Here is a 27,708-nt window from a genome sequence, read left to right as displayed (position 1 = left end):
GATATCGATTCAAAAATTTAGTATGTTATTTTTAAGGCTATAACATACTACAATATGAAAAAAATATATATTTTTTTAATTTCACATAGTATGTATACTTCAAAAGTACTTTAAGGGATTACATAGGTTTATGAATTATTTATTGTTTTATTCAATTCTACAACACCTCTAGTATATTGTCCTAAATTTTTAAGTTGATCCGAGTAATAGTTTCGGAGAAACAGCCTTGAGAACTTGTGCGCTCGAGGCTAGCTTTTATTGTCACTCAAATCTTTAAACGCGTTTTTCTCGAAACTTTGTTTTTGAAGCAGATTGGCAAGATTTGTCGAGAACTACTCAACCGATTTCCATGAAATTTCAGACAGGTCTAGGATTTTTTTCGATTATAACAATTTGAAAAAAAAAAAATGTCGCGAAATAAATTTTTTTTTTAAATGTCTACCAAAAATTAAATTTTCAGTTTTTTCCTTCGTCCAAGTTCTAAGTTTAACTAAAACATGTATTTTTTTTCCTTTAGATGACCCTGTAAGCAGTTATCCTGCCAACTTGCCGCATCTTTTCCAAAAATTTTAGAATTTCTTTTAAAAATGTACGTTGGTAACAATAAAAATTCTAACAAAATATTTCACTTTCCATACTATGAGAAAAAAATTGTTAATAAATGGCTGTTTTCCGGAGAAACCCTTCGTTACCCCTTAACATTATTTACTAAAAAGATGGCTCATTAATGATTAAAATCGTCAGATAATTTACAGAGAAATACACGTAAACTTCTCGAATTATTAGTTTGGTTATTAACACAACTCTTAATGCGTATAAAACCTTAGATGAAAGTCCTAACTCCAACAAGCTCAGATAACCAATTACATACCGGTTATTGTTTGATAATTAGCATAAACGCTCAGTACACTTAACATCAACTATGACAGCCCTAATTCCAACAAACTCAGCTTGTGTGTAATCGCTCTTTAATTACCAACTAGTCAATAGTAAAACAGTATTCAATAAAAATTAGACGCTATTGGTAAGCAGATTGTCATTTTATAAAAATTCATAACCCACAAACATTGATACAATTAACACGATGGCCGGCAAATACAAAATAAATATCAAATATAGAAAAAATTCACAAAATTTACACTTTGTTATCGCCTCTTAATCAATTTAGTATAAACGCCCGTCAACTCAATTGAATTATTAATCAACAAGCACAAAAACTTTCAAACCACTGAAGCAACAAGCCCAGTCATAAACAATGCAAAATTATCAACTGACCTGTGGCAATAACCGACTTAAACTGGTTAAAATCACTCTCGACAACTGGTATTTAACGTCTTTTACACACAGATCCTTAACGCCGGGCGCATTTTTCACACCATTTCAACAATTAACAGATGTGATATAAATACGACGGGTTAATTGAATTTTAAGTGAGATAAAATGCCAAAATCTCTAGCAAATACTTAACAAGGAATTTAAAAATCAAAACAAATTAATCTATGCAGGGGAGAGAGTGTTGGCTTATTTGCTTATTCTACGTGATAATATTGATATTTGTGAAATATTGTATATGAAATCAGCAATTGCAACACCTTTTCACGTCAAATTCAACTCTTTCGGTTAGAAATTTCTTTACATATAGTTTGGTATAATAAACCGAAAAGAGTACAATAACCTCCTAATATGGAAAATAAATAGACATGCATAATTTATTATGCATTAATTTTTTAATTCGCACTATAGAGATATTTTTGCAGACGGAAAATAATCCATTAGCACTCAATTATGCCCATCGAAGATGTATCTGCGTGAAGTAGAATAGTGCTGTAGCGGCAATATGAAAGAAAGTGCGGTATAATTCAAACCAGGAATTCGGGACGAAGTATGAAATTGTCCACGAATATCATTCGAAAATTTCCTAAAGATTTTTTATTTAATACGGTATATATTTAGAGTTTCTTTTTCCAATGGAAAATATATGTAGAGTCGATAAATTAAATTGGTAAGTTTTACCGAAATTCAAAACTATACTCAATATCAAACTTTAAGCGTCGTAAATATACATCGGAAAAAAACACACGTATTGACAATCAGAGATCAAACTTTACACGAACATAAAAAAGTTTGTGCGTCCCACCAGTTTGGGTCATATTTCATCTTGAGGGTATATTTTCAAAACACTTTAATGGCGATCATTTTTATAACTGACGTAAATTATACAGCCTTAAGAATCAAGCGCTTTAGTGTTGTGAAACACTGCCAAAAAATCTCTTGCTGGAAGCCTTTTGAGCGAATACAACAGCTCGCTATTCTCCGTAGAACGGGAGCGCTATGAACCACGCCAATGTCTGCACTAGAAAGATTGCTCAACAAAAGTGGATTGGAGAGCTTTTGCAGCGAAATCAGTCGCGAGATTTGGGCCTCGATAAACATGGGATTTGAGGATCAAATAAACCATATACCCTCACGCTTTATCTCTGAGAGAAGATTTCAAGTTACATTAAAAGAAGGTGAATGGCGCAAGAGCATGTGAAACGCCGGCGGAACTTTTATGTACCATTAAAAGAAAAAATGCCTAACGGAGTGGACGCCGGTAACTATTGCGCGGCGCTAGATATCAGGCGAGTCTTCAAGCTTCCGTAATACTACAGTATATTTCACGCCGAAGGCTTCGCAGTTAGTTAAAGGAGGATATATACGGTGTTCCAAGCCCCGAGGGTATTCCGGATATCCGTCTGCCTACAGAGTCAGTACAGGGAATTAGCAAGTCACTATAAACCGCTAAGATGGAATGTCTAAGGGCATTTAGGAGCGCTAGGACCATGTGTAAGGGCACCTGCTGTTTGCTTACATAGTCTAGAAAATACTTCTTAAAGGCTGTTGCCCTCTGAACCACTTACTGGCATCATATGGCTATAAGTAACGATGGCACATGCAGGAAATGTAGAGGGCCGTGCATGAGTAAGACACTGAAATAGCTGTTTTTTGTCCCGACTTATCAATAACTCGTCTCAGATATCAGATCGATGGACTAGATGAAATATCAATATTAGATACGAAACTTCATAAAAGGTTTTCTCTCGCACTACAAGGAACCCATAGATCTATAGTACTTATAGCATTTCAACCATCCAGCCACTTTAATCAGATGGCAACTTTCTATCATGAGACGTCACTGCCTTCCATTATCACATTTTAAAGTGCTAAATACTTGGCAATTTCCATATGCAATAAATGTTTAAACACACTTATTTTTAAACAAATTCATTTTTTGCATTGAGGCAACGGCCATACCAACATATTAACATTTTTTTACTGCTTCTTTTCCATTCTTTTGCACAATTTATTAGCTCAGTCATTTAAAATAGAAGTGCAAATATGCACATAAAATAGTCTTATTTGCAGATATCCGATTATTTGAACTAAAACTCTGGTAAAATCCGGTTAAATGTAAACACGTGTTTGCGGCTGATATGATTTTTGGCTTACGTCGGAGACTAGACTGCTTACATTTGTATGGTATGTATGTGTTTGTAAACAAGACTAATGTGCGCTGTAAATACTGGATGATTAATTTTATGCGATAGTGGAGCTTCATTCAAAAGTCAACAAACTAGCTTGTGTTTTTAATCAGTAGCTTTTAATTACCTTATTATTTTAGCAGCACAGTTGACATTAACAGTAATGTTGATACAAAGTAAATAATGTTAATTTTTGATACGAGTTTTCATTCATAAATATATATGTATGTATGTAACAATGACATTAGCTTATTCCTATTTACATTAAATTATTTATTTAAAATATGTTTTTAGACGTCTTATACAAATATACATAGATACCTATATACATACTACATAAACTTTCAAGTAAAAAGCGTGTATGTATACATATGAATGTATGTATAACGGAACTGGTATAATCTTTTCTTATGAATTAGCTCAGGTTATCATTAATAGTAATTATATAGAATATTACTGACCGCTGATTTCATTAGTTTAAATGGCTTGTGTTTACTTTCACACTCTGAACTGGATGTATGGGGCCTGCCTTCTATATTTAGAGCACGAAAAACATATATACATATATTAATCAAAGAAATATTTAATTGTTTCCCAAAATATTCCTTATATTAAGATCTATACAATTTTGCATGCCTTTAATTGAGACATCTCCATCAACCACCTCTTCAGGTGTCGAAAAACGGTGACCTCCTAGTTTATTATTTTTTTTTGTAGGAGATCATTCGGTGGATGTCTCTTCAACTCAATGATTTGAGTGCTCAAAAAAGCATTTGTCTCAGTCGAGGTCTGAGAGCTCAAATTATTGTGATGAAAACCTGTCTTCGGCGGTTGGTTTTCCTGATTTCTTGAAAGACAATTGGGAAATAACTGGTTGCAAATCACTCAAAGGTTACTGTCTTCAGTTTTTCTAGTAGCATGGTTGCGACGTTCGTAACTTCAAAAATGTCAAACTTTAGGAGAAAGTTGTGGGTTGTCAGATTGCAACACCAAGCTTGCAAATCCGGAAAAATAAAAGAAAACGTCAAAGACCCTAGAAAGTATATACTCGTACATACTATATAAATGATTAGCGTGAGGAGGTGGGTGAAATTAGCCGTCGTATGTACCGGACCACAGACGCATACAGCTGTCATTTCAACTAATCGATTAGAGTCACAATCTTTATAATCTTTATAGAAAATATAGACATTTTTTTCCTTATTAATTAACCTTAATTCGACTTGAAGGTTCTGGCAGAAAGAAACCAAAACGTTTTTCTGAGGCCCAATTACGTTTTTACATATCGCTCATTTGCTGCAAGACCGGCATAAGTCAAAAAAATCGATTCTCCAGAAAACGCGTTTAAAGTTTTCAACTGACTACTACCTTACACGGTGACTCCAACCTTACACCTCTTCTCAAGCGGAGCATATAAGAGGTATTCATATGAATTTTTCACTCAACATGAAGTATGATATAACGAACAATTCTGCAGTATTAACTCAAAAATCACGTTTTTTGATTTATGCCGGTCTTGCAGCAAATGAGCGATATAATAAATGCATTTGTGTAGGGTATTATAGCTTTGTGGGAACTGCAGTTAACCTTGATTTTCTTTTGCTATAAATATACGTAAAACGCAATATAACATAGGCATCATAAATATTTTGAGGATTAACCAGTTGAATACTAGATTGTCCACAAGTTATAGTTATCTTATCAGTATTTATTAAATGTTCGTAGAATCGGTAATACCACAAATATAAAAGAAGCCTTAAATAAGATAATATTTATATTTGCTAACAAATATTATTAATATGGGTAGTTACTTCGTCGAGCTTTATCTACAATTTCTGTTCAGCGACTTATATAGGATTCTAGGTGTCTCGCTTTTATGAAGACTTACAGTTAAGTGGCCGCCATCTAAAGCAAATTAAACGGAGAGAACGTGTATGCTTTCGGCTACAATCTTTGGCCGACTTATTCACTTATTTCCTTGTAAAACGTTCATATTAAAGAAGAGGTTTAAAGCGCCTTGATTATTAGATTAGCGTATTGGGAGACTTATTCACTTATGTCTTAGTTTAACCATTATATCAACCACACATTTCTAAAGCTTTTATTTAGAGCATAAGCTCCAATTAATCGGACAAAATAAACTAATGCGAAGTAATTTTGTGGTATGCATGTAATTCATGAGAAATGTTTTGAAATAAAACGAAAACCACATTAAAATTGAAAACATGTAAAGTGAACTGGCAGCAGGGCGGATAATTTGCGATAAACTGGAGGCGTTTTTTCTGAATATTCTACATATTTTCGGTAAACAAATCAAGAAACGGCGAACTCATGTGGCTCATGTGGTTTATAAATAGGCAAAACATGTATTTTGCCAACAAACTAATTTATTTATGTATATTTGTTCGAGCAAGTGTGTGCCTGCCGATGTAAATACGAATGTATCTGCTTGTAAAAGTGTACGAACTATGCATACATGAGTCGCCTATGTAATTATGTATACATGTACTTCCATGTATACATGCTCCTCTATACAAAAACTGGACTCGATGTCTTTGAACTATGTAGGAGAATACAGCGTTGTTTACGACGTTTTATTTAGGTATGAAAATACACAAACTTAAGAAAACAGCACACCGGTATATAATTACTAAAAGTGAGTGCTTTTTTGTACAGTATTTGCCGAAGCCCTTAGCTGCTTTAAGAAAAAATTCAGTGATAATAAATCGACTATGTTTAAAAAATTTTGCATTTTATACTCTCGCAACAAAGTTGCTAAAGAGAGTATTATAGTTTTGTTCACATAACGGTTGTTTGTAAGTCCTAAAACTAAAAGAGTCAGATATAGGGTTATATATACCAAAGTGATCAGGGTGACGAGTAAAGGTGAAATCCGGATGTCTGTCTGTCCGTCCGTCCGTCTGTCCGTCCGTCTGTCCGTCCGTCTGTCCGTCCGTCTGTGCAAGCTGTAACTTGAGTAAAAATTGAGATATCATGATGAAACTTGGTACACGTATTTCTTGGCTCCATAAGATGGTCAAGTTCGAAGATGGGCAAAATCGGTACACTACCACGCCCACAAAATGGCGGAAACCGAAATCCTATAAAGTGTCATAACTAAGCCATAAATGAAGATATTAAAGTGAAATTTGGCACAAAGGATCGCATTAGGGAGGAGCATATTTGGAAGCAATTTTTTTGGAAAAGTGGGCGTGGCCCCGCCCCCTACTAAGTTTTTTGTACATATCTCGGAAACTACTATAGCTATGTCAACCAAACTCTATAGAGTCGTTTCCTTCCGTCATTTCCATATACAGTTCAAAAATGGAAGAAATCGGATAATAACCACGCCCACCTCCCATACAAAGGTTATGTTGAAAATCACTAAAAGTGCGTTAACCGACTAACAAAAAACGTCAGAAACACTAAATTTTACGGAAGGAATGGCAGAAGAAAGCTGTACCCAGGCTTTTTTTTTAAATTGAAAATGGGCGTGGCGTCGCCCACTTATGGACCAAAAACCATATCTCAAGAACTACTCCACCGATTTCAGTGAAATTCGGTTTATAATATTGTTTTAACACCCTGATGACATGTACGAAATATGGGCGAAATCGGTTTACAACCACGCCTTCTTCCAATATACCGCTCTTTTGAATTCCATCTGATGCCTTCTCTGTATAATACGAGTATGTATATACATTAGGAACCAAAATAAAAAAAAATATGTAAATGCCGGATAATGAAATCTCGATTATCACTTTATCGTGCGAGAGTATAAAATGTTCGGTGACACCCGAACTTAGCCCTTCCTTACTTGTTTTATTTAATTTTGTTTTTTTTTGGGGGGGGTTTCTTTTTTCTGTTCACTTTTTTTTCGTTCACGGAATCGCCTAACAGTCATGAAGACCTGCTTTACTCATAACTCAATTCCGATAATGTGACTTATAAGCACAGTACATATGTAAGTCGCCGAGCTTCTCTTCCTTTTCCTTTTAACCTAAAATTGTATTGACTTTTGGAGAGTCAGTTTTCAATCAATTCTCTATGACTTGCGAGCATTGTCAAATGCTTACAACAAACATTAAAGTTGATTACAATTATAAAAGATAAACCCCTGCGAACGGTTCGTGTTGTTGCTGTGAATATTGCAAGGTTTTAAGTGGTAATTGTTGGCGTGAGCCAGTTTGTTTGGCTATGACCGCACACTTACAATCAGTGCTGGGCCATTTGATTTTAATTGACGGCAATTGTCAACAGCATGTTTGTATGAATGCGTGTGTGTACGCTAACGTTGGATATGCTCTGGCAGGCAAGTGTGGGTTTTTAATAACGTATACGGCGTGTATCACCAGGCTTTCGCACGAACGGCGGTAGTTCTTTGTTCTTTCAGACGTATTTTTACTCATATCAATACTTGCATTTATGTATATATATATGCTAAGCTTGACTTCATATTTGCGGTGTGCATTTCGATCGAAAATGAGGGCATATGTGTACATATGTATTTATAGGACACTTTTATTTGGTAGAGATCCAAATGGACACTTGGAGATGTCACTACAAAAATATATTGTTAAATCGCCAATTTCGGTATGCCGAAAGAATTTGTGACCTCTTGTAAAATATTTGGCTAAAACATCAAATTAAACAGATACACTCAGTCCTTTTTTTACGCGATTATTGGTTCTGCCACTAATCGCGTAAAAAAAAATCGCGTAAAAATGGTTAGTTTTCCTATATTAACTGACGAATTGGTTCCGAATATAAAAAATATCGCGTATAACAAAATATGCGCGCAAAAAAATATTCAAAAACAATACAATCAGTTTCAAATTTCATACATATGATTTATTCATTCATAACAAAATAAAAAATACAAAACAAAAACCATATATAAAAGAGAAGGAAATAGAAAATAGGTAGATCCGACTGACAAAATTAACTGAATTTATGGTGCAATTCAGTTAATTTTGTTTGAATGCTTCTTTTTGGACCCAATAAATTCCGATGTAGTTCTTTATATCTTAAAATACAGAGACTCAATTCTTTTTGAAAAATTCGTGCACGTTCGGCATCAGTATCATTTGCTACAAAATAATTTTCCTATTCTGCTGCAAGTTTAAAACCTTGCTTAATCGTCTCTGCTTTAATTGGATGATCGTCTATCTCGGTGTCAATATCCAATATCCACACACTATTAGGGTGCGCCGACATATTCAAAAATTATTACGCGTAAAAATATGTAAACAAGCAAAAAACGAAAACAAGCAATCGCGTTAAAGTGAGAATTTCGCGTAAAAAAAGGAATTTGCGCTGCAAAAATAACCGCGTTAAAGTGAAATAGCGTAAAAAGAGATCGCGTAAAAAAAGGACTGAGTGTACATATACGATATTTACATAGGTTAACCACTGAAACATTCGAGTAATCGTTTCCACGACTGTCGAATCTACGTAACCGGAACGCACCCGGATTTACAAGCGGGCAAGGACTGTCAACTCGGCTGCAAATTACTTCATGTTTTGTGCCGCTACAATAGCAACAACAACATGTCATTTTAAAGCCTTTCATGCGTAGATTTTGAAAACGACTTATCTCGATTATATGTATATGTATTTGTTCGCCCAAAATAAAGTTTAATTTTTTGACTTGAAAAATTGTAACGAATTAACTTCAAAAATCCGAGAAACCGACGAAATAAATGTCAACATACTAATTTTATGTACATTGGTAGTCGAAAAAGTTTTTTCGTATTTTGGCAACAGATGTCTTTACAGTCGTACATATGTATATCTCCAGTGCTACCAATTACGTTGTGTCATACCATATGGAAAAGGTGAGATTGTAAGCTTCATTTATCAAAAAAAGGAAGTTGAAAAAAAGTTACAGCCGCTCCAAAATGAGAAAAACCCACCGATGAAATTTGTGAAGTTTACGGAGACGATGCTGTATCAGTATAAATTATAAGTATAAATATAACAAAAAAAAATAAGTTGAAGTTTGATTAGAAATACGAAAACACTTGTTCGATTACCCAATATTTTTGAAGGAATTCTAATTTCGAAATTTCAAATTTCCAGTTATTTTTAGAACACACCTCGTACATGCATACATACATATGTATATACATACATATAATTGAATTTTGTATTAAAAATATCTTTCCATTTTATGTAATTATGGACAAATATATTTACATATATACTAGTATTTCTTGCCATATACATATGTATGAACATGCTTATGTTGACGCAAATGGAAAAGCATTACGCAAGTTCACCAGCCACTGAAGAATATTTCTATATATGATTGCAGTCATTACACTTTGACGGTTCTTGAAAACTGTATATGCAGTTCTGCCAAATGTGTTTACGACATTGAACTTGGCAGCTGTTACAAATTATCTGTATGTGCTGAACCTTTTCGGCTACTTGGATTTGGCTTTCATATACCTACATACATATATGTATGGTTGCAGTATTTTTATTGATTTTGAAATGGGCAAGCAAAATAAACAATGCTCAGCAGTTTATTGAAAATAAAATCTAAAAGATTGCATTTTTATTTATCTCATTTATCAGCAGGCACTAATACAAACAAATGTATTGGCAAGACGCCATTGAATGCGGCACGCGGATAATTTCTTTTGGATAATATTATAATATTTTTGAATGCAGAAATATTTATTAGTTAATATCTGATTTATGATTCATAAAAAAATATTTAAAAATATTTTTCAAGTTGGTAGTGGGTTCTAGCGTGTGATTTTTTAAGAGCTTGATAACTTTTTTTAAAAAAAAAGCGCATACAATTTGCAAAATCTCATCGGTTCTTTATTTGAAACGTTAGATTGGTTCATGACATTTACTTTTTGAAGATAATTTCATTTAAATGTTGACCGCGGCTGCGTCTTAGGTGGTCCATTCGGAAAGTCCAATTTTGGGCAACTTTTTTGAGCATTTCGGCCGGAATAGCCCGAATTTCTTCGGAAATGTTGTCTTCCAAAGCTGGAATAGTTGCTGGCTTATTTCTGTAGACTTTAGACTTGACGTAGCCCCACAAAAAATAGTCTAAAGGCGTTAAATCGCATGATCTTGGTGGCCAACTTACGGGTCCATTTCTTGAGATGAATTGTTGTCCGAAGTTTTCCCTCAAAATGGCCATAGAATCGCGAGCTGTGTGGCATGTAGCGCCATCTTGTTGAAACCACATGTCAACCAAGTTCAGTTCTTCCATTTTTGGCAACAAAAAGTTTGTTAGCATCGAACGATAGCGATCGCCATTCACCGTAACGTTGCGTCCAATAGCATCTTTGAAAAAATACGGTCCAATGATTCCACCAGCGTACAAACCACACCAAACAGTGCATTTTTCGGGATGCATGGGCAGTTCTTGAACGGCTTCTGGTTGCTCTTCACCCCAAATGCGGCAATTTTGCTTATTTACGTAGCCATTCAACCAGAAATGAGCCTCATCGCTGAACAAAATTTGTCGATAAACACATTTCGAACCGAACACTGATTTTGGTAATAAAATTCAATGATTTGCAAGCGTTGCTCGTTAGTAAGTCTATTCATGATGAAATGTCAAAGCATACTGAGCATCTTTCTCTTTGACACCATGTCTGAAATCCCACGTGATCTGTCAAATACTAATGCATGAAAATCCTAACCTCAAAAAAATCACCCGTTAGATGAAGTTTTGTCAGTTTACGAGCGCATATATTTGTAAGAACTTATTACGCACTAACCATTTATTATTATTAATGCAAGTTACTATATAAATTAGGGAATAACATTTTGCAAGTTATTGCTTTTTTATAATGAATACATTTTCTCCTAATAAATGTCGTATACAAACAATAAAATTGTTGTAAGTACCATTGCCGTTGAAATATGTAAGTCAAAAGCCAAGTGATAATGACAAAAATAAATAAAATGCTATTTGTATTGGATTATATGGACATACATATATGAGTGAAGAGACCAACATAGTTAAATATATGTAAGTATGTATGGGGTATTCCATACCAAATCGACCACTTTTGAATCCGACCCGTAGATTTTTGAAATCATAAAATTATATTTTCTATATGATAGAAATAAAGTTTACGGAAAATTTTTTTTTTTTCATTTTTTTTTTTTAAATAAATTAAAAAAATATATAAAAAAATCGGCCCACTACGATATTAGCATGGATAGTTGTCAAATTAATTGAAGTTTTTTTTAAGGGGGAAAAAAAAGCGAACTTCCAAAAAAAATTACGATTTTACTTAAAAAAACCGATTATTTTATATAATTGATCGTGTTAAATTTTTTTCGTGTGTTTTTTCGAAAATTTCATTCAAAAACAAAAATTAAAAAAAGGTCCCCAAAAGTCAATTTCTACAAAATTTATGGCTATTTGAAAATAAAAAAGCCATTTTTTACCAAAAAATAGCAAAATTCATAACTTTTTTGAAGTTGGACAAAAAATTTTGAAAAAAATTCTCAAAAATGTTTTCCAAAGGGTAGAAAAAGATGGATAAGTTTCAGCAAAATCTAAAGGGGTCGGGTTCAAAAGTGATCGATTTGGTATGGAATACCCCGTATGTACTAAACACAGATACGTAAAATAGTATTACCAAACTTCCGACAAGCACTGACCGCCATTCACAGTGAAGCCATCAACACCTTCACCGACTCCCTTCCAGTGTATGGCGTACTCGGAGTCTACCCACCACCCATCGCAGACGAAGAGCTCGAGCTGCCGCGATAAACAAGAATGACCCTTGCGCAGCTTCGTTCGGAATACTGTAGCAGGTTAAACTTCTACTGATCCAGAACAGGCGCCTACATATCCATTATATGTCCTGCGTGCAATGAGTCTCTGCATGACACTGGCCACCACTAACCCCACTCAACTAACATCCCTATCCCTTTGGTCCGACCCCACCGAAGATTTTTTCCAAAATTCTTAATTGATGCGACATTTGGCACAGACGTCACTGACAGTAATACCAACATAAAAAAAATTCGACAAAAGGATTTTGAAGTTTAAATTAAAAAGTCTTACTATTTTTTGCCCACAGTATGTTTGTATGAGTGCTTCTTACTTTATGTAACGGGTGATTTTTTTGAGGTTAGGATTTTCATGCATTAGTATTTGACAGATCACGTGGGATTTCAGACATGGTGTCAAAGAGAAAGATGCTCAGTATGCTTTGACATTTCATCATGAATAGACTTACTAACGAGCAACGCTTGCAAATCATTGAATTTTATTACCAAAATCAGTGTTCGACAATTTTTTTTTTTATCGACAAATTTTGTTCAGCGATGAGGCTCATTTCTGGTTGAATGGCTACGTAAATAAGCAAAATTGCCGCATTTGGGGTGAAAAGCAACCAGAAGCCGTTCAAGAACTGCCCATGCATCCCGAAAAATGCACTGTTTGGTGTGGTTTGTACGCTGGTGGAATCATTGGACCGTATTTTTTCAAAGATGCTGTTGGACGCAACGTTACGGTGAATGGCGATCGCTATCGTTCGATGCTAACAAACTTTTTGTTGCCAAAAATGGAAGAACTGAACTTGGTTGACATGTGGTTTCAACAAGATGGCGCTACATGCCACACAGCTCGCGATTCTATGGCCATTTTGAGGGAAAACTTCGGACAACAATTCATCTCAAGAAATGGACCCGTAAGTTGGCCACCAAGATCATGCGATTTAACGCCTTTAGACTATTTTTTGTGGGGCTACGTCAAGTCTAAAGTCTACAGAAATAAGCCAGCAACTATTCCAGCTTTGGAAGACAACATTTCCGAAGAAATTCGGGCTATTCCGGCCGAAATGCTCGAAAAAGTTGCCCAAAATTGGACTTTCCGAATGGACCACCTAAGACGCAGCCGCGGTCAACATTTAAATGAAATTATCTTCAAAAAGTAAATGTCATGAACCAATCTAACGTTTCAAATAAAGAACCGATGAGATTTTGCAAATTTTATGCGTTTTTTTTTAAAAAAAAGTTATCAAGCTCTTAAAAAATCACTCTATACTTTACATATTAGTGTAGGTATGTCAATATTATCAATATAAGCATTTGAATGCAAAGACATACATACATATGTACATATGAGGCGCATATATAAGTAGTACATACATATATGTATAGAAAATTGACAGTTTTCAAACTGAAATACCCTTTACAGGTGCATTTCTTAAAGTATAATTTTGTATGACAGGAACTTGATTTGAACTGATCAGTTTGTATGACAGCTATATCATATAGTGCTCTGATATCGGTAACTTCTAGTTAAAATAGGCGCTAACCAAGAAGAGGAAGAATGGGTATATGAATTAAAGTGGTAAACAAATGTTTTTCTATTTCTCATTGACTGTTTATTAGGTTATTCTATGCACTTATTATATAGTACATACTTGTACGTACACAATCCTTTGTTAATATAGCTTATTGATTGATATATGTATGTATATTTAAATATTGTAAAGGTTATACGTAAATTACATTTTTGTAAAATAAATCAAATTATTAATGCCGCAATGTCATCAATCAAACTTAATGTAATAACAGTAATACAAGGCAGTAAATTTCATAAGCACCATTAGCCTGGTACACCTAGATAAATATTATATACACAAGGGATTGGTACCCTTCAATGGTACACATACATATGGATATATTTGACAAAGAGGTTGGTAGTTGGCGATTCGAAAATATCGGCATACCTTGTCTGTAAATACTTATCATACATACATACATACATAAGTCTACCTTTATGGTTCATATGTATGTGTGTAAAAATATCTATGAATCACAGTCACACCGGCTAATTACAAAAAAGGTGATAACAATACCGCAACACATTACAAAAATTTATCGGATTATTTTACTTAGAGTATTTATTATATAAATTAGAAAATCAATCAAGTTTATGTACCAAAATATCACACGGAAGTACTTTGCAATTTGCTCTACTTTTGAGAATCAGTTAACCATAGAAAAATAAATTATACTAAATAGCCATAACCATATATACATATGTACATTTAGTTTCAGTGTTTTAAATATAATAGTATTATTAAAGAAAAAAATCATAAGAATATTATAGACACTTTATGCACATGGTTTTCGTATGTGTTTGTACGAGTGAATGCACTTGGAATTTACTCTGTTGCATAAAGTTATTTAACATGAGTCACTACAATAAGAATCTCAAACATGTCTATGTATATATTCACATTTTTTTATAATTATAATATATGTATGAATGTCAAGTGTTATTTATGTATGTCTACTTTGCATATAGACATTAAGATTTGTACAATAATCTTTTCCAATGATTATTAAAAATAACTTGCTGGTTCTTTATCAACACTACACATATGTATATGTAAGTGCATGTATTGTGTTTATATTTGCGTAAATATTTACATAATTTTCCATTCATATAATCGCCCAACAATGTGATTCAGTGCAACTTTATTAACTCTAAACGCTTTTTATCAAGAACAAATGATAAAATTATTTGAATAATAATTTTGAATACATAGAGAGGATATTTATAAATGCAGTTGTATAAGAAAAATTGTGTATATAGAAATATATTTAATTTTTAGATTATATACACAGGCATAAATATGCATATGTGTATGTAGTATGAATCTATATTAAAGAAATTCTAAGAATTAAGGGGCTACAAGTAATGATAATGGATTTTGAAATGTTTTTAGCTCCTGCCAAATCGTGTTTTTAAGCTGTCTGATAAGATTTACATAATTCTGTATCATAAAATAATGGAATATTATTAAAACGAATATTCTATGTTTCATGTACAAGTGTATGTATATACATGCTCAACCATGCCCATATCACCAAAAAATATGCATAACTTGTGCCTATCTGCATAAATATGTAGCGGTAGACAACAAACCGAGGATAGTTGCTCAACAGGAGTTATGTAGGTACGCTACGCATAGCACAAAGAAAATAAACGAGCCACAAAGTCAGCTGTAAATAACCACTGTATGGTGCTTAAACGTTTAAAATATTTTTCATCATTGAGTGTCTAAAGTTGACTTCATACGTATTTATTTATGCTTCTAATAAGCATGTTTATTTCATGACTTTCAGTTCACAAATTGCTGCATAAAGATTATCTCTACTTTCTTTAGTCCACACAGGCATTTTATCGCAACAGCTGATAGATATCGCAACACGACTGCACTGTCTACAAAAAATAACTACCAATCACAGCTTAAGTTCGGTACAGCTGTTCCGTGGCTTCCCTTTCCGTTCTTATTTAAAACTAAAACAATTACCTTTTCAGATTCCTGCTTGGAATTTACTACTAATTTCGATATTGGTGCAGCAATAATTTACATTCACTTATATTTCCATAATTCTTAACATTTGTTTACTTTTCACAAGCATTTCATTTGAACAATTTAGTAAGTGCAGAGAAATGCATTTGATCACATTGCCAGCGAAGCGCACAAATGCGCGCGTACTTTGTATGCACTGCACTCGGCAAGCAGACAGGCACTAACAAAATACCATCTGCTCTTCACCGCACCGAACTTTTATATATTTTTACATATTTTCTCTAACCGAATGTATATTTATATTTTCTATTTGTTTTGGAAACGATTTGCACACGGCTTATTTTATGTATGCGCTTACGTACAGATACGCGCATATATTCTTAAATTAAGCACTTTCTTATATTACAAAAATTGCCACTTAATATACACGAAACAATAACGCGACCGCTTCACTGGAACAAGCAAAATGAATAATTATAATAAACCGAGAATGCACCAAAAACGTCAACTCAACAAAATTCCGATTCTGCTTTGCTTTGCGCGTTTACTAGCAAGCAGAAAAAAACAAACTGCCAAGTGACAGCGCTATTGTGTACAATTGTAGCTGAATTTTCCCTTTTTGAAATGCATCGTTGTGTATGTGAACAATGTTGTACTGCCATTTTTAGGTTTTCTAATATTCCCCTAGCTTTGTAAATTGGTTGAATTCAAAGATTTATGAAGTAAATAACAAAACGAATATGTATTAATAAATATAAAAGATAATGTAATGGAATTTTACTATAAATCATTACACAAAACAAATAAATACTTATAACATATGTATATGTATATGAGATATTCGTGCAAAGTGGCAACATGATCGTTGGAAATTCACCACACTAGTAACGCTTTGTTCTTTACTAGATATTTTTGAAGCAAGCAAGCAGAATTACATTTGCAATAAATTTGAATTAAGTATTGGAATTGAATTAAATACTGGAATTGAATATTAGCTGCAGTGGATTTTGCTGAATTAGGCATGCTTTAAAGTAGTGGTTTATTTTGTAATATAACACTACGCAAATTCATTCAAATATAGCGTAAACACACATATACTTATGCAAATGAATTTAACTCGCCGGAAAACAGGTGATCAAGTTACTTTTGACTTAAAGATTTCAAATGTACACAGGAAGCAGTCACACTCTTTACCAGACACACAAGTAAGACCTGTAAATATGCAAAGAATCGCTAAATTTCAGTTAACCAAACAAGTAGGCAACAGCGGACTTTATACTGGTGGGGTGCCTAAAAATTAGTTAATTTATGATTTTAGCAGGTGCTATCAACTTGATCATTGCTCATAATTTTGCAATGTTGATTTATTTATTTTACTAATAGAAAATATTTCGCTGTTGTTGTTGTTATGAAATTTTCAAATGTTGTACAAGCGTGAATGCTTTTTGTTCAAAAGGGGCGTGTTGCAGTGTACAATTACCGGCATTCAGCCATACTTTTTTATATACATACAAACATATATACATAGGTGTGTGCATAGAAAAATTGCTTTTCCATTGATTATGCACGCAAGTGGAAAAGGTCGCTACTGTGCATAAAATACGTAAGCAGTTGCATAACGCAAGACTTCGACGCAAAGCGTTGTCAAATCCTTCAATTTGGTGTAAACGCAAATGGCCAATAGCCATTGTTGGTTGACTGTTGAAGGCGAAATGAAACCTTGAAAGAGAATATCCTTGTACTTGAATTTTTGCACAGTCTGCCAACCGGTTGCACATTCATGCGCCATACGTACATGACCGCTCTCATATCGAAAAATGCAAACACGCCTCAACACATGTACGTATGTATGTATGTATAAACATATGTACTATATTGCCAATATTTAACACTGCACACAAACAGTTGAATAGTAAAATAGTTGCATAATGAAGCGTTTTTTTATTTTATTGGAATAATTGTTGAGATTACAAACTGGACACGAGTATTAGACGGAAAACACAACACTGCGGTATCGCTTCCGTTAAAATTGGAAATATTTTATTTAAAAATTTTTTTTTAGTATTCTTAGTTGTGTCAGATTCTTTCTCTCCAAGCTCAATCAGCGTAATTATTATTTTTTCTACTTTTTTCCAACATTTTTCCTTACAAATATGACATTTGCGGCTAGCAGTTTATTTAATACAAAACAATATACGAAAAATTGTTTGCAAAGTCAAATTTTATATGCAATTATGCATACATATTTAAATATGCAAACTACTCTCCACATAACAATATTTTTGTTAGGCTAGGATGTGTAACAGCAACACTAGTAATGGCGATAATGATGGCAGCTATTGTTTGTGTACCTGCACTTTATGAGCCAACAGCCTCTATGTGAGAGAAATAACAACGTGCACTCTCGCGAAACCCGCACTTAATACAATTTTTGCTCTCCAACCAAACACATTGCCCGGCTCTGTGCATTTGCAGACAAAACATCTGATTTTTTAATTTTGACAGCTGCACAAAAAGCTCTTAAATAAAACTGCACACTGAAGCCAAGTAAAGTAAAAACAACTGATATGTCAAGTGACAGGTAAAGAGTCCTGCGCGTACGGTGTTTACAATTGACAGATATACTTATATGTAACTGCAAAGTAACGGCATACACATGCTTGAAATTGACTGCTGCTGTGCCAACAATAAAAAAGGTGTTTGCTTACTTGCCGTACCCACAAAATTCTATGGACCTTTTCACTTCTTATACTTATGTATGTATATATAGGTATGTATAAGAGTGGTTGTGCACAAAAATGTGGGTGTATAAGATTTGATGAGTTCCTCAAAGGCACATCTGAAGCATTTAAATATGAAACATAGTTTACGTCAAGCAATCTCTGCAGCTTCTTCGCACTCTTCACACGTCGCACAACCATGTTCTCTTGTTTGTGACGCTGCAAATACACTTTAATACAGACGTACGCATTATCGCTAATGGGCAGTAATATAGCTTTGCTATCGAAAATTATATAACAATTTTGTTCAACGTCTACCGCAGTTACAATCTCTCACACACGCGTCGCACACACATTTGGTTATCCTGCAGCTGGGCAAAAGCATACATATGTATGTACTAACAATAAAATATGCGAAAACGTTGTAGGAGTAGTATACTTTTAGGATATATTTGCGTTACGTACTTTTTGGTTACATATACATTTCCGATTACTTCTGGTTCCAGCAAATTAAAATGCATTTATATACTCCATTTTTATATACAAACTGCTGCGCTGCACTTTTTTTGTAAGTGAAAAAGTCTCATAGACAAGAATTTCCATGAAAATTCAATGCTTTTCATCTACTAAGCCGCTCCGAAATTATACATAAATACATACATATACACGTATATAAATTATTCTACAATTTTGTAACGATTTGTACACGTTTAAAGAGATCGCTTGAGCACGTTGGAATTTTGCATTAAATTTGCTGTTTTCATATAAACAGCAAATAGTTTTATATGATTTTTATGAAAATTTGTAAATCTATTTTCGTAGAATTGATTGGCTGCCATTTCTTTAGACGACTCGAACGATGACTGAATTTTTATGTACTGGCTGAAAATTTTCTTGGACCACCTCGGTCTAGGCACAGTAGACAGCAGCAACCACGAATTCTGACATTTATTTGCTGCATAAAGAAGTTAAAAGCTCCGGCGGTGGCTGCAAAAAGCTACTGCGAACATTGTGTAGTGGGAAAGTTAACCGATTATTAAAATAATTATTGAAATAAAACCGCCAGTACATCATATCTATGTTATGAAGTGAAAATAAAGAAAATAAATGTGTAAGGCAATATAGATGCATACATATGTATATGGGCGCCATGTCGTAAAAAAAAAATAGAAATAATAAACAAAATTTTTTTTTGTTTCAGTGAGTCAAATATACGTATATTTATTAAATACAATTTTGTTTAAAGATTTATAGTTTTGAAATAGTACTATATATGTATATCATATTGTCTAGGGGAAATATTGCAAAAAGTGGTCGAGCAAAATTTTTTTTATAAATATAAGTTGAAGTTTACCCGAAATACGAAAATACCAGTCCATTTATTAATTATTTCTTATATTATTTTCATGTTTAAACATAATAAAAAGTAATATTTACTGAGCATCACTGAAAATCTCCACTTCCAATTTCCCACAGAGCTGCGCTCAAAATACCGTTACTACGAATTCCCTTATGAGTTATGAGTATTATGCACCGACTAGCAATAATTGTTGTCATTGTGTTGTGAAGTGAATTTAGTAAATTTTGTCTAAAATACAAAAAAAGAAACTCAATACTATTGACAAATATTGTATTGAATTTTTGTTTTCTTTTCATATATACAAATAATATTCAAATCAAATGGCCGTTGTTTTATTCATAATCACCATACCGACAGAAACGGAAGAGTTGCTGCTGCAAAGTGAATTTCGCAAAAAGAAACCTGATATCGGCGCTAACTATGGACGAGAAGATAAACTGCTTTCCACTCCTGTCACAACAGCAACAACAACTGCAACGTTATCGAATTTATCCAATGCTACGACTACCACCGCTGCAGTTACCATTAACATTACCGATGCTAATGAAATTGATATTGTTAGTCTTGGCGCTAAAATGGATAACCCACTGACCACACAGACACTGGATCAGCAACAATACAGCACTTTCCCGAAACGACGAAGATCCGAAGGCAATAAATTCTTATTTGGCGATGCTGGACAGTTGCTTAAGAATTCAATCTTCAGGGATAGCAGCACAGGCAGTGCGTCAGATAGTGCGAAAGACATTGATGTGGAGATTGTGGTGAGTAGTTTGTGACAGTGACAGTGTCTAAAATCTGAGCGATTTGTTTACTTTAATAATGGCGGTTGTAATGTAAAGCACTTCCTTTCGTTTGGTTAGGATGGGCCACCATTTATACGGAAATCTTGGGAGGGTTTACGGGATATTCTTTCATCTTCAAGCCGTAAAAGGAAACGTGATTCTTCGCAACTAAATATACCAAGTGACTCTTGCATGGAGACGGTATTACGTGAAATTTTAAAAAGATCTCAAATATTCAACGCAGTTTGGACGAAGGACACTGACGGACGCATGCATCAGGTTGGTAATGAAAAATATTTATATTCTAGTTTTAGCAGAAATAATCCTTATTTTGGGCGATATTTGTCTTATTTTCAATTTATATACATATATAACAGTAATAGGGTGTCTTTCTTATAAGGTAATATTTACAGTTGAGTTTAATGAGAACTATGAAAATTTATTGGACAAACTTCACGAGTGGGGTATCGGAGATCGCGTTGGGTCGACCGTATCTGTGATGAATTGTTTGGTCTCAAAAACATTTCGACGCCAGACCGAATTCGATTTACAACAAGAAAATGACGATGTGTAAGTATTTTATTCCAAAACACATGTACATATGTAGGTTTGTAAGCGTTAATACTTCTTTTTAAAGCAACTTGAACGAACAAAAGCAAAGCGTTTGGAATCGTTTTATGAATTCGGTGAGAAGTCGTTTGAATGTAGCGCAAATTGTGCGTGATGTAAAACAAGATGCGGCTATAACATTCGATTTTGTCATATTGTTAATATCTGCCACGTAAGTTGGATTTTTTAAGTTTCTATTTAATAAAATGATAAGAGTATGTTTTTGTGCTTAGCATTTTGGCAGCAATTGGTTTAGCCGAAGATAGCACGATCTTTCTTGCAGCCAGTATGCTCGTTTCACCTTTGATGGGTCCGATTATAGCTGCTATTTTCGGCACCGCTATCAAAGATCCCACGCTACGTACGTTGGGCTTAAGAAATGAGCTGATTGGCATATTAATAGCAACAATTATCGGGTTCATTTTTGGCTTAGTAATCTGCTCGATCGATGAGCGTTACGGCAATGGCGAAGGACTTACGGCTGAGATGCTGTCACGCAGTGAATTACACTCTTTGCTGGTTGGTTTATTTACAGCAATACCTTCCGGTGCTGCAGCTGCTGTCGCAATTTTAGGTGGTAATATTGGCTCTTTGGTGGGTGTGGCGATATCGGCATCACTCCTACCACCAGCCATCAATGCCGTAAGTTTCAAATTTTTAGAACTAAAATTTATACAAATGTATCTTTATCATAAGTCCATAGTTATTCCCCTGTATATTATATATGTATAGTTACTTTTGTTATTGTTGCTTTTTTTTTTAATTAATTTTGTTAGGGCGTCCTTTGGGCTTTAGCACTAATTTATACACTTTTCGAAACGGATGATTCAAGATTTAACATTGTTGTTAAGTCGCATTCGTTTTCCAACAATCAAGCCACCGAATTGGTAATATTGGGTGCCATAAGTATGCTAGTAACAATTTCAAATATAATATGTGTATACATTATGGGCGTATTGGTACTGAAAGTTAAGGAGATTGCACCCGCAATTTCCAGAAATCATCGCGAATTTTGGAAACACGACATAAAAATCGCAAGAGGCCTTCCCAAGAATGGTATCGACACCAATGCTTTAATCGATGAATTTGCCAACCTACCGCAAGAGGATCAAAAAACTTTGGGTATAGATTATGATCTATTACGAACGCTACGTTTAGATGATGCTTCGTATCAAAACACTTGGTCGCCCATTTCGAATAGACAATTATTCGATCGTTCTGCCTTAAATGTTATTAGGGACAACTACTCTACTGTTCATCAAATAGAACGTTTATACTCAACTATGAACCAACAGCAAACACTACAATATAGAAGGTATGTCTGTATGCAATTGCAGTAAAATGAGAAAAATTGCTAAATGTATAATGTAGAAGTATATTTCTATATAATAGTATTATTTTGCATTTTAGAAACCGTTGTAGTTTAAATCGTCATCCAACAGCGCGAGCTAGCGATTATGGAAATACCTATGAAATATTAGCAGCCAGTGTAATTAGAAAATACTCTATTTTATTGTTTTATTTTTGAGTGTTAATTTGGATATGTTTTCACAGTTACCACGATGCGCAACAATGCCCACGCAAACTAATTGTCCTAGCATTAATGTTTTGAATGTGGTAGGAGAGGCAGACTCTTCTACAGCTAATCCATCTACGCAATCTTCGATGACAAATACTCCGACAGCAACATTGGACAAACGTAAACGACGCAAATTTATCGTAACACCCGCTGAAGATCCAATAAGGATTTCCATTAATTATGACGAAATGGATGCTTAGAGGATTCGATAAAAAAAAATATTTAGTTAACAGTTACAGTTTTCATGCACACTCATGAACCATATTTATTTATACACATCTACGCATATATAGTAATTTTATAATTATGTTTATTTGTATTGTTTTTTCTTCACCTTAAAGAAGTTACAAATGCTTAAAAATCAGTTGTTTTATTTGTTTTCAAAATGTATTACGACTTTACTGCAATCCATAAATAATCTAGATATCTGTGACATTCGGACCCTGTCTGGAAGCTTTGGTTAGCGATTTTTGTCGCTTTACTAATAGCCTTTCACGTGCAGCTTTTTCTTGTCTGAAAGTAAGATTTATGTACGTGAATCGAATAATTTTGTAGTTTTTTTTTATTCGACTTACCTACGACGCAGCTTTTCTAAAGTTTCCTCCGTCGGTGCTGCCTTTTCTACTTCGTATTCACGTATTAGGTTACGCAGCTTTTCCAGGGCGTCAGCCAAATTCATTTGTTGTGATCGCGTTAAATCGCTTTTTATGACGAAGTAACCATCCTTGGTGAGTTTATTTTGTTGCTGTAATTACAGATATTTAAATAAATATATACACATACATAAATGCCGGAACTATTTTTCAATTATGATATAATTCTAAATATTGAAAATGTATGCTGTATACAAGAAATCCTTTAATATACGGTCGATATTTAAAGTAGTAAGACACATCCACATTATGCAATATCTCCAAAAATTTAAAAATATCGACATATGTACTTACGGACTGCAGAAGCTTTTGCCTTGTCTTTTCAGGTATCCAGTCGGCACTGGCTAACTTAAAACGCAAGTCAACTTTTGTGTTTACGCAATTCACGTGTTGTCCACCAGGTCCGGAGCTTCGACTATAAGTAATTTCCAGTTGGTTAATGGGTATAAAACCAGAAAATTTATCACCTGTATTTGATGGCTACAAATTGTAATATATTAAATATAAGTTTAAATAAAAAATAAGTTATTTACTGGTGGCGGTGTAAAAAGTTTAAGACGGCTATTTGGATACAATTTGTCGAGAGACAAATCACTTTTGAACGAAAGCCGGCGTCCTAGAATTACTGATGTTGTGTACGTTTTTTCAATGTTGGAAAAGCGTAGAATAGATATAAAATTGCCACAAATTTTATTCATTTTAATTTATTTCAACTCTTATTTAAAGTTATGTTAACTACAAGTGAATCTTTTTTTTTATATTTTGAAACAGCTGATTGAGTCCAGTGGTGCCACTATCATATGGAAGAAAATAAGCCGCCAGTGTTGGTACAAAAAAGCAGTATTTTGTAGTTTTGCAATGGACATTTTACATTCCATACAATTTTATTTTATAAAAAAAATTATTTTCACTCGTTAATTATTTATTTTTCTTTACACTGTACCCACATATTCGAGATAACAGCTTTGGCCAAAAATTGTATATTGAAATGCTTATTATATCAAAATTAGGATGTTTTTGCTTTTGTTTTTGTATACAACTCAAAATGTTACCACTTGTTGCACTTCTTCGATACGTATCAAAACTATTTAAGTCGTTATATAAAAGTTTGTTGTTTATATATGAATAAATATGCGTTTAAATAGGTAATGTAATAATAAATGTAAATAAATGAGGAATCCAATCCATCATTTCGCATGTCTTGCAAAGCTCCCGATAAAATGGGAATGGCAACGCAGATTATGCCGTACCATACAACCAGCTGATTACAAAAACGTGGACGCAAAGCGATTGACACAAAGTATGGAGGCAAAATCTACATTAGAAAATAAAGTATGTAATCAATAATTTAACCGGTATATTTAATATCAAATAATCCTCAGGAAACAAATAACTATCAAAGAAGTGCGCTAGATCGTGTGATTAAAGAACAGAGCGCTGAGATTGTTGCGGGAGGCAGTGTTTTCTACAACCCAGTACAGGAATTCAACCGAGATCTAAGTGTTTCAGTGCTTAATGTGTTTGCACGACGATTGCTAAAAGAGCGCAATGCAGCTGCTAAGAAAAATGTAAAGGAAGGAAATATAGAAACAAACAATATTGAAGATAATGCACTCACAGCAGGACAGAAATACGAGAATGGTTTACGTATATTAGAAGCTCTTTCTGCGACTGGTTTGCGTAGCATACGATATGCAAAAGAAGTCGCCGGAGTGCGTGAAATCATTGCTAATGACCTTTCAAAAGCCGCAGTAGAATCAATTGGTGAAAATGTGAAGCACAACAAAGTAGAAAATTTAATTGAGCCAAGCCAATCGGATGCCTTGTAAGTTGTACATAAAATCTAAAAAGAACGATTTAAATTTAATCATAACATTTTACTAGGACACTTATGTACCTTTCCACTGGTAATGATAAGCACTTTGATGTAATTGATCTGGATCCGTACGGTTGCCCAAATCGCTTCTTAGATGCAGCAGTGCAATCTATCGCTAATGGAGGCTTATTGCTTGTAACAGCGACTGACATGGCAGTACTAGCCGGAAATACACCAGAAGCTTGTTACGCTAAATACGGATGTGTTCCATTGCGTATGAAATGTTGCCATGAAATGGCGCTACGTATACTACTGCATTCCATTGAGACGCATGCGAATCGATATGGAAAATATATTGAACCACTTTTGAGTATTTCCGCAGATTTTTATATACGAGTTTTTGTAAGAGTTCATGTGAGTCAAGCAAAATGCAAATACAGTATGAGGTGAGTAGAATGTTATAAACACTTTCAGCAAATGTATTCAACTAATAATCCATTAACCAATGAAGCAAGCAGTCAATGGTATTTCAATGCACTGGTTGTGAAACGTTTACTTTGCAACAGTTGGGAAATGTTAAGGTCAATACCACAGACAAAGGTAAATCGCAAACAAAATTCGGTATTCCGACTGGACCAAACGTTGGTATGAACTGTGAACACTGTGGGCACAAACATCATGTAAGATACGATACCAAAGCTCAGTACTCATACCTTCATTAAAAATGTATATTTTTTATTTATAGATGGGCGGTCCAATATGGTCATATCCCATTCATGATCAGGAGTTCGTTAAGGAATTAATACAAGCTGTAAATGATAAACCACTCTGTGAGTTGGGAACACAACGTCGTTTACAAGGAGTGCTAGCTGTGGTGCAAGAAGAATTATTCGACGTGCCGCTGTATTATGTGTTAGATAAACTCTGTTGCGTTCTTAAATTGGAGAATATTCCAGTGCTCAAATTCCGTTCGGCACTTCTTCATGCAGGTTATCGTGTTTCTTTCTCACACGCAAGTAAAAATTCTATAAAAACAGATGCACCTGCGACGGTTCTATGGGATATATTGCGTTGTTGGGCCAAACGTCATCCTGTAAAAGCGGAACGTATGGTAGAAGGCACAGCTTTAAAAGCCATATTGGAGAGGCCGACTGAAAACGATTATATTTTTGATGATATGCATCCTGAAGCGAATCCAGACAGTCGCCGCAATGCATTAACTCGATTCCAAGCAAATCCGACTGCACATTGGGGTCCAGGTACACGAGCGACAATAATGTGAGTTGAATAAATAATCTTTTTTAAATTAAAAGTAATGTACTAATTATACACTATTTCCACAGGATTGGTCAAGATAAAGTTGCAAAAAGTCATAGAAATCAGAACAAGAAACAAAAGCAAAAACCTGCGGAGAAAAGTGATGATGACCAAAGTAAATGTAAGCAACCAAAATTGGAAACATGAGACTACGTAATAAATTAAATATATTTGATTTTTAACATGGCAAATTTTATTGGACAAGCTTTGGAACTATCAATAATGTATCTTAAAAAAAAAGATATTTTTCAAAACTGCATGGAATACGGCAATGATCATCTCCGTCAATATCGGAAAAAATTTCCGTCCCCAGTTTGTCGTGAAAAACCGTTGTTTACCAATTGATTGTGTACACCACTATTGATCAATTTAACGCTATGTGGTGAAATTTTTTCTTTAATTCCACCAATTTTTAGTGGATGATCTTGATTGTCACCGGCGGGTAACTGTACCGTCTTCACATTTTTAAGTACTCGAAATGAACTCAATTCCACTGTGCCATCTGGTGAATCATCGGTTCTTTCACAAGCACAAGTTTCTCTTTGCAATAGTGTATCTACACGCTCTGGAAATATTTCACTGGAGTGATCGTACCGTGATTGTAGCTGGAAATCCAAAGAGTCGTTGGGTATCTCAGGTGTGGCAAGAAAACGTTTACTTTTCCGTACAGAATTCAATGTCTGATGGTAGAAAAGCCGTTCGTATGGTTTCAAATTTGTAAACCACAATGCACCAGCTGGCGCTTGAGGTGGTTGGGGCATGGGGCAAAGGTAAATACCCTCCGTACTCAAGTCAGGTTCAAACCAGACATTTCGAACGCGTATTTTTACTTTTGCCATTTTGTTACTCTTACAATTCATTTCTTAAGCTTTTCGAATTTGTTTAGGAAAAAAAAATAGTTTACCGAATATATAAACGCAAACGTTTTTATTTTGAATGATGCAAATGGCATATAACGCCCCGACTACTTGAAATTTAATCGAAGAAAGCATAGCAACAGTACCATGGAAATGGAAATAAAT

At 34.3% G+C, this 27,708-nt stretch overlaps 5 protein-coding genes across 5 annotated transcripts; 2 read left to right on the top strand and 3 right to left on the bottom strand.

Moving 5' to 3' along the window:
- Window positions 1-19,276: 19,276 nt before the first annotated feature.
- Window positions 19,277-19,458, bottom strand: LOC125779277 (uncharacterized). The gene has a single exon (XM_049460402.1). It carries the CDS (start codon window positions 19,404-19,406, stop codon window positions 19,278-19,280), a length of 129 nt encoding a protein of 42 aa, XP_049316359.1. The 5' UTR covers window positions 19,407-19,458; the 3' UTR covers window position 19,277.
- Window positions 19,459-20,084: 626 nt separating this feature from the next.
- LOC105231155 (uncharacterized) lies at window positions 20,085-23,261 on the top strand. The gene is made up of 8 exons (XM_011212287.4): window positions 20,085-20,691; window positions 20,791-20,991; window positions 21,113-21,282; window positions 21,350-21,493; window positions 21,555-21,963; window positions 22,098-22,636; window positions 22,732-22,810; window positions 22,876-23,261. Exons 1-8 carry the CDS (start codon window positions 20,248-20,250, stop codon window positions 23,098-23,100), a joined length of 2,211 nt encoding a protein of 736 aa, XP_011210589.1. The 5' UTR covers window positions 20,085-20,247; the 3' UTR covers window positions 23,101-23,261.
- Window positions 23,189-24,328, bottom strand: LOC105231153 (peptidyl-tRNA hydrolase ICT1, mitochondrial). The gene is made up of 4 exons (XM_011212286.4): window positions 24,087-24,328; window positions 23,848-24,033; window positions 23,476-23,645; window positions 23,189-23,413 (listed from the first exon to the last, which is right to left on the bottom strand). The coding sequence occupies exons 1-4, from the start codon at window positions 24,249-24,251 to the stop codon at window positions 23,320-23,322; spliced, it is 615 nt and encodes a 204-aa protein (XP_011210588.1). The 5' UTR covers window positions 24,252-24,328; the 3' UTR covers window positions 23,189-23,319.
- A 262-nt stretch (window positions 24,329-24,590) lies between these two features.
- On the top strand, window positions 24,591-26,868 carry LOC105231151 (probable tRNA (guanine(26)-N(2))-dimethyltransferase). Its single transcript, XM_011212284.4, has 6 exons — window positions 24,591-24,885; window positions 24,936-25,378; window positions 25,438-25,815; window positions 25,881-26,049; window positions 26,115-26,647; window positions 26,713-26,868. The coding sequence occupies exons 1-6, from the start codon at window positions 24,724-24,726 to the stop codon at window positions 26,831-26,833; spliced, it is 1,806 nt and encodes a 601-aa protein (XP_011210586.2). The 5' UTR covers window positions 24,591-24,723; the 3' UTR covers window positions 26,834-26,868.
- LOC105231152 (protein CFAP276) lies at window positions 26,857-27,679 on the bottom strand. Its single transcript, XM_049460358.1, has one exon. It carries the CDS (start codon window positions 27,544-27,546, stop codon window positions 26,971-26,973), a length of 576 nt encoding a protein of 191 aa, XP_049316315.1. The 5' UTR covers window positions 27,547-27,679; the 3' UTR covers window positions 26,857-26,970.
- Window positions 27,680-27,708: the final 29 nt, after the last annotated feature.

Source organism: Bactrocera dorsalis, chromosome 1 (assembly GCF_023373825.1).
Source record: "Bactrocera dorsalis isolate Fly_Bdor chromosome 1, ASM2337382v1, whole genome shotgun sequence".
Classification (NCBI taxonomy): Eukaryota; Metazoa; Arthropoda; class Insecta; order Diptera; family Tephritidae; genus Bactrocera; species Bactrocera dorsalis.
The sequence above is the reverse complement of the archived record's forward strand: the minus strand, read 5'-3'. Positions and strand labels throughout refer to the sequence as shown.

Excerpts from the sequence above, each read along its gene's own strand:
- LOC105231152 (XM_049460358.1), bottom strand. The coding sequence starts at position 27,546 with ATGAATTGTAAGAGTAACAAAATGGCAAAAGTAAAAATACGCGTTCGA.
- LOC125779277 (XM_049460402.1), bottom strand. The coding sequence starts at position 19,406 with ATGGCAGCCAATCAATTCTACGAAAATAGATTTACAAATTTTCATAAA.
- LOC105231153 (XM_011212286.4), bottom strand. The coding sequence starts at position 24,251 with ATGAATAAAATTTGTGGCAATTTTATATCTATTCTACGCTTTTCCAAC. Across the intron at positions 24,034-24,086 it reads AACTTTTTACACCGCCACCA|CCATCAAATACAGGTGATAA; the intron begins GTAAATAACTTA and ends TACAATTTGTAG. Across the intron at positions 23,646-23,847 it reads GGCAAAAGCTTCTGCAGTCC|CAACAAAATAAACTCACCAA; the intron begins GTAAGTACATAT and ends CTGTAATTACAG.
- LOC105231151 (XM_011212284.4), top strand. The coding sequence starts at position 24,724 with ATGAGGAATCCAATCCATCATTTCGCATGTCTTGCAAAGCTCCCGATA. Across the intron at positions 26,050-26,114 it reads ACTGTGGGCACAAACATCAT|ATGGGCGGTCCAATATGGTC; the intron begins GTAAGATACGAT and ends TTTTATTTATAG. Across the intron at positions 26,648-26,712 it reads GGTACACGAGCGACAATAAT|GATTGGTCAAGATAAAGTTG; the intron begins GTGAGTTGAATA and ends CTATTTCCACAG.
- LOC105231155 (XM_011212287.4), top strand. The coding sequence starts at position 20,248 with ATGGCCGTTGTTTTATTCATAATCACCATACCGACAGAAACGGAAGAG. Across the intron at positions 20,692-20,790 it reads ACATTGATGTGGAGATTGTG|GATGGGCCACCATTTATACG; the intron begins GTGAGTAGTTTG and ends TCGTTTGGTTAG. Across the intron at positions 20,992-21,112 it reads CTGACGGACGCATGCATCAG|GTAATATTTACAGTTGAGTT; the intron begins GTTGGTAATGAA and ends CTTTCTTATAAG.